The sequence below is a fragment of the Haliaeetus leucocephalus genome, unplaced genomic scaffold, assembly GCF_000737465.1.
Source record: "Haliaeetus leucocephalus isolate CR32 unplaced genomic scaffold, Haliaeetus_leucocephalus-4.0 Scaffold339, whole genome shotgun sequence".
NCBI classification, from domain to species: Eukaryota; Metazoa; Chordata; class Aves; order Accipitriformes; family Accipitridae; genus Haliaeetus; species Haliaeetus leucocephalus.
Genome location: NW_010972775.1, coordinates 20,163,120 through 20,169,119, shown reverse-complemented (window position 1 = coordinate 20,169,119; position 6,000 = coordinate 20,163,120). Strand labels below are relative to the sequence as shown.

The following is a 6,000-nucleotide window of genomic DNA, read 5'->3' as shown; positions in this document are numbered from 1 at the left end:
TCCCCTTAAAAAACTCCCCCCCCCCCCCCCCCCCCCTTTTTTTTTTTCCTGAGAAAACTGAATCTCCTGGCTAGGTCTGCTGTTGATTTAATCTGGAGACACCTGAGCATCTCTACAGTGCCTGCAGGCTCTCTGTAGAGTGCCTCTGTTGGACCTGCAATACCAGTGCAACCCATGCAGGCCAGGACAGCTCGTTCTTGTGGGACCCAAGGCTCATCTGCTGCTTGTACCTTATCTGTAGGAAACGTCCTGCCAGCTGGGAACCACTGTTCTACACAAGAAGGTTCAATATGTTTTATTTCATGCTGTTTCTTTTTAATAAGTCAGGAATAATTTTTAATTATCTCTATTTGCTTAGCATGGCGCACATATTAAAGACGCTCAACAGCTGGTTCTGGTGGGAGAATATCTGGATGCCTGTCAACGTCACATGGGCACATTTTGTAGACCGTGATGGACTTGTCTTTCCAAAACCACATCAATTATATGCCACAATACCATATGCTTTTATATTGCTGATTATCCGATTCTTCAGTGAAAGGTAAGAAACATAAACGTAATTTTATGCTAATGTTAATCCTCATTAATGCTAAAATTTTTTGAAAAATAAGGTATCTTTAGATCAATGTTCTTATGTTTTTATAAAGGAGGATTAGTTGGTGGTTTGCTAGTAAGATTCTAGTACCGATAATAAGGCAGGTGAAAATTTGGGAAATATTTTCATTATTAGGAACATGTGGCTGTGGTCCAATCTAGAAGGAAAATATTTCTATCTAGCTTTTTTAGAATGATATTTGGATAATTCTAATTATCTCCTTTCACTAGAGATATAATTAATGCAAAACCACTTGTGTTTCCTTTTTGCTTTTTCTCCTTTGGTGGAAGGGTAGAGGTATTTCTCCTCCAAACCAAACCTCTCCTTTCTTGGTCCTGCACCAGAACATTTGTGTGAGGCTGATAGATACCAGGTGTCTAGCTATAGCAAAAATAGGCAGACTGGAGGGATCTCAAAGATTCATGTGAACATTTTATGCAGATCTAGTAATGCTGATTCCTTTTTTTTTCTCACTTTGGCACTGAAAGATGGATTGCTTCTGCAGCTGGAATCTTATGGGACAGGCAAGAGATTGGCTCCACAGAAGAAAGCTACAAATATATTAAGATTTGCAGTGCTTTGACTTATTTATTTGTGCCTTTTTTGCTTGACTTTCCTTTTTTTGCTCTAAAGAATGTGATTAGTAGGTTTTTATAATTATTTTGGGATAGAATGAGGAAATTTGGAATGTCGTAAGTTGGACAGACTTAAAACAGAACGAGATAAGATCATTCATGTTAGAGATCAAAAGTAATTTGGATCATATGTTTATAACCATTCACAGTGTCTCCTGAGTAAATGCTTGCCCAACTGCGTCTCACTGCACTGCTATTGGAAATCACTCGTGTGAATAATTAGCCCACACATCTGGCCTGCAGTGAATCTGCCCATGAATGAGGAAAACTGACCACTGCTATGAGTAACCAGGAATCAGTTGCTGATATCAGCAGGAGTGAGGAAGGCTTTTTCAGAAAAGCCTGCCCAAGTAAAGAGCAAAGCATTTGGCGTGCTCTGCAGCAATTTGTATCAGAAAATGGAGGAGAAAGAGAAGCCTTCAGTCTCTGGGGGAGTTGCTGTGTGCCACAAGCTAGAGGCTGCAAGCCGAATCTAGTGTCTTAGGCAGTGGTGGCCCAGTGAAGCAATGTGCTAAGTGACTATCTGTCGCTAGGAGAAAGTATCCCAGCAGCAATCTTCCAGCTCACATGGAGTGAGCATCTGTTCTTGTTTCACTCTCCCATAACTGTTGCTTAATTCCAATATGCCTCTGAAAAACACAAGGACACAAAAATCAGGATCTTCCCTTTAGTTTTATAGCATTTCACAACCACAAACTTGAGTCCTTAGGTCTGCTTTTTTTTGCATAACTGCTAACATGCTATGGTTCTCTCCTTGGGATTAGGTAGAGGGAGATTCCTTTCTTTCTCAGTGCACTGTCATATCCTATGGCTGATTAAGTTGCTTCAGATTAATTTTCTTCATATCCTGGCATGAGAATAGCTAAGGTCTTGTAACTGTGTTGTATTTCTGAAGTTTTTCACGGTATGTCTTTTCAGATATGTTGCTATACCTCTAGCAAAAGCCTTAGGTATAAAGAATGTAAGACGTGTGAAGCCACAGCCTAATCCTGTTTTAGAGAGTTATTTCCGGGAGTGCTCAAAACATCCATCCCAAGTAAGGATTCTCATTCTTTTAAGCTAGTTTTGGTTTTGGAAAATCCCTAGTCTTACTGCTTCAATCAGCTATCAGCAATGACATCATGGGATGAGTTCCAGCTGATTGACAGATGACTTTATTTGGGTTTTTGTTGCTGTTCTGCTGACAAGGGTATATGGCATCCAAAACAGAAAATATGTTTAAGATGTTTAATTTTCTGGCATGCTGTTCTAGGTTAGACTGTTAATAATATTTCCAGTGAAGATCAGTGTTCCATCTTTAACTCATTCTGCCTGGAGAAAACATCAGCTGACATCTGTTGTTGGAAAGTGGTATCATATTTATTGCAAGCAATAATATTGGAACGCTGGCATGGAAGCCTTTTGATCTGTTATATTGCTGCATACTTAATCCTGGCTTATGTGAGAAAGAAAAGCAATCTTTCTATTACCTTGCTGTTTGTTTTTAAAATTGAACAAGAAAAAAACAATAGCCAATGTTTATCATCTCAAAAAATGAGGCAACTTGATTGTTGATGGGAAACAGGTACCGTGCTGTGAATGCAGCCTCAGAAAGTTCACTTGCCTAAGTAGTTACCAAACAATTGCAGTGTTCCTACACTGTTTTTGAAAAGAAATATGTTCTTTCTAGTAATGAGGGGTATTGATAATTATTAATATGTGGAACTTTGCTTTCTACCCCTAACTCTGCTATTCTCTTACTGTGTCTTTTGCCTGATATCATCAGGAATAGATGTATTCGTTTTCACATGTGAGCGCTTCTCTACCTGGGCAAGTATCCCGATCTCTCAGTTTCATAACTTCCTTCTGCACAAGTACAGTTTGACAATTAATCTCTGAAAGGAAGCACAGCATTTTTATACTCATTGGTACATGGGAAAGACTCAGGCTGCCTCCTTTAGGTGTCCAGTTTGGGGACCGGTGTGCCTGAGAAAACATGCAGAGGTCTGGCTGGTGATTGAGGGCATCTAGGCTCCATTGTCTGTCAAAACAAAGTCATTATTCCTGCATGGCAATTAAAGAGCTCTCCAGCCAGGAGGATGAGCGGAACGCAGGCCGTTTGCACTAATGCCCTCCCTGGCAGCTGAGGTGCCTTTGCTCACATACCAGAGCTTTCTCTGAGGGTGGCAGACAAAGTGAACTGGACTTAGCATGGTAGAGACAGTGCTGCTGCCACCTACTATTTGCATACTAGCCTTGCAGGGAAAGAACTTCCCCAGGGATGAGTCAAACACTACCTCTGCTCCTGCAGCAGCCCCAGGGGAGGTCAGCCCACACCTTTGCACCTTGGGATGGTGGAGAGGGAGGAAGTCTACAGGCTGCTGCACAAGGGGCACTGGGCACCCAGAAATGCAAGTGTCGCGCTGCCCTGTGCTTAGCACACGCTAGCATGGCTGCATGGCACAGCCGCTTCACCTTCAGAGCACACACAAAGCAGAGACACCTGGTTGCTGTACTTGAATGGCTAGAGGCATTTCCAGGCAATGCTCTAGTCGTAATTTATTTCTAGGTGTCAAAAGGCAGTCTGGATTTTGCTCAGTAAGATTAACTGACTTGCCCTGTACTACAGAAGTACATTGGATTTGAGAAGAGAGCTCATGTCACCTTAATTCTAGGCCTGCATCTCACCTGTGAGACTCATTTAAATATAATCTAATAATTAATTATAATTAGGTAAAATATTAGATACAATGTCCATGTGTGTTGATACATGGCACTTCCCCCTCCAGCCCAACCTCTTGCTTAGCCGTAGAAGTTGCATCTTTGAAACTATCAGAAGCCACCAGAAAGACAATAGCACAGTTTGGGGATCTGTACATTTCATACCTGCTTTATTTATATAAATTAGTGTATGGAAAATCTAGGGTTTCTGTGAGCATCACTCAAAAATCAAACCAGGAAGCCTGCAAGGTAAACCCCTATAGATAGTTAATATTAGTAATGTTTTTAAATTAAGACCTTGCAACAGTGGAAAGCTGATCTGTGAACTACAAAATAAATGAAAATGACACTGGAGTGCACCTTGTTGCTAACACTATTCCATTTTTTGCAGTCAGAGATTCAAGGCCTTGCCAAAAAGTGCAACTGTACTGTCCATTTGGTGGAAAAGTGGTTTAGGAGACGGCGAAACCTTGAGATCCCAACAGTGCTTCGGAAATTCCAGGAAGCTTTGTAAGAAAAGACAATGCTTTTGATGATTATTATTGGGGTTTACTCTTCTGAAAAAAATGATGGGGGCCCTCAAGTGCCTTTTAAGGGGGACTCATTTCCAGAAAGCTGAGTCTGTCTGGTGAGGGTTTTGGTTTGTGCATACACAAACAAATTGAAAGGATCTAGTAGCATTTCTCCAAATGGTGTGACTTTAAAAGATTAGGTTAACAGTTTCTCTGGAAAAAAACCCGTAAAAATATTCTACAGTTTTCTTCATTGTGTAATAATGGACTTATTTGTAGGCTCCTGCTACACAGTGCTTAATGAAAACATGCAGAGAATAGGAAAATATTTTTCAGTCTGCCAGTAATCATAGGTGAACAAAAATGCTTACTCACTCTTGTTTATGTATGTACCCATGCTGTCATTTTGGGATGCTATTATGTGTACAGAAATCAGTTCAAGAGCAGGAGTCATGGCACCCTAACTAAATGATAGGTGTCACAGCTTTGAACATGGAGTACTGTGCAAAACATGAGCTCAAATACGCTGATGAAAGTGGGCCATTGAGCAATTTTGAGTGTTAATAATGAATATGTAAAAAGTTTCAAAACCTCCTGCATATGATTGAAAACTGGGAAAGTGTTCAAGAGTCTGATTTTTCACAAATGTGTGAGAACTTCCCCGTACCTCAACGTTTTACTATTTAACTATTCCAGTGTTACCCAAAATCTTACACAAATTGCAAATTCCCAAATGGGCATGGCTTTACTTACATAGCTCATCCCTTTTGGATACTGAAATTAACCGTACCAGTGTAAAACACTTTCCTAATGTCCTGCATATTTGGATGTTGACTAGCATAATTCCATTGGCAAAAATTCACATTTATAGTATTTAACCTCTTAGTGTAGATTAGCTTAAGGAACGAGGGTTAAAAGTACAGCTACGAAGCTCAAAGTTGAGTACTTTAGCAAGGTTATTGTCAGTGTGAATCAGTATGATAATGATTTGATGATGTTCTCTGTTGGGCATAAATCCACTTGATAGACATAGATGTGTCTCTCTGAAGCCTGAGTTGAGTAAATTCTCCTGGCAAACTGACATCCATGGTTTATTTCTGCCACTGTGTTGTGCATCAGTTAACTTTGTTTTACAAGTGACAGTAAGATTTCCTGCTATTGATAAAAGACCTGCATGCCATGGATGCATGTCTCTAGTAATACACAGCCAAAGACTGAAATTAAAACTTGCTTGGCAGCTTGAGTGAAAATGAAGCAAACAGGTTTCTCTTGTGTAATTTTGTGAACCTTGCTCTGCTCTTTGTCAGTGAATTTAATTGGATATAATTCTCAAGGCAACAAATGAGGAACAGACTTATTCCACGCTAGTAGTCGGTGTTATGAGTATAATGAAATTTTTGAAAGCCTGCAATCTCCAGGATCATTTTTCTGAATCACAAGGAAAATCTGATGAGCCGGATCTAAACCATACTTAAGCTATTAGTGCTCCCAGTTAAGCAACACTGGGGTTTGGAAAGCCCTTTGCATGAAACCTTCCCTGCCTTACAAGACTTACCAG

At 40.2% G+C, this 6,000-nt stretch overlaps 1 protein-coding gene across 1 annotated transcript in view; it reads left to right on the top strand.

Annotated features, from left to right (window-relative positions):
* Positions 1-6,000, top strand: part of CERS3 (ceramide synthase 3) — a 38,854-nt gene that overhangs the window by 7,988 nt on the left and 24,866 nt on the right. The window contains 3 exon segments of the mRNA XM_010572040.1: positions 359-541; positions 2,149-2,266; positions 4,322-4,440. Coding sequence (XP_010570342.1) covers positions 359-541; positions 2,149-2,266; positions 4,322-4,440 — 420 coding nt within the window.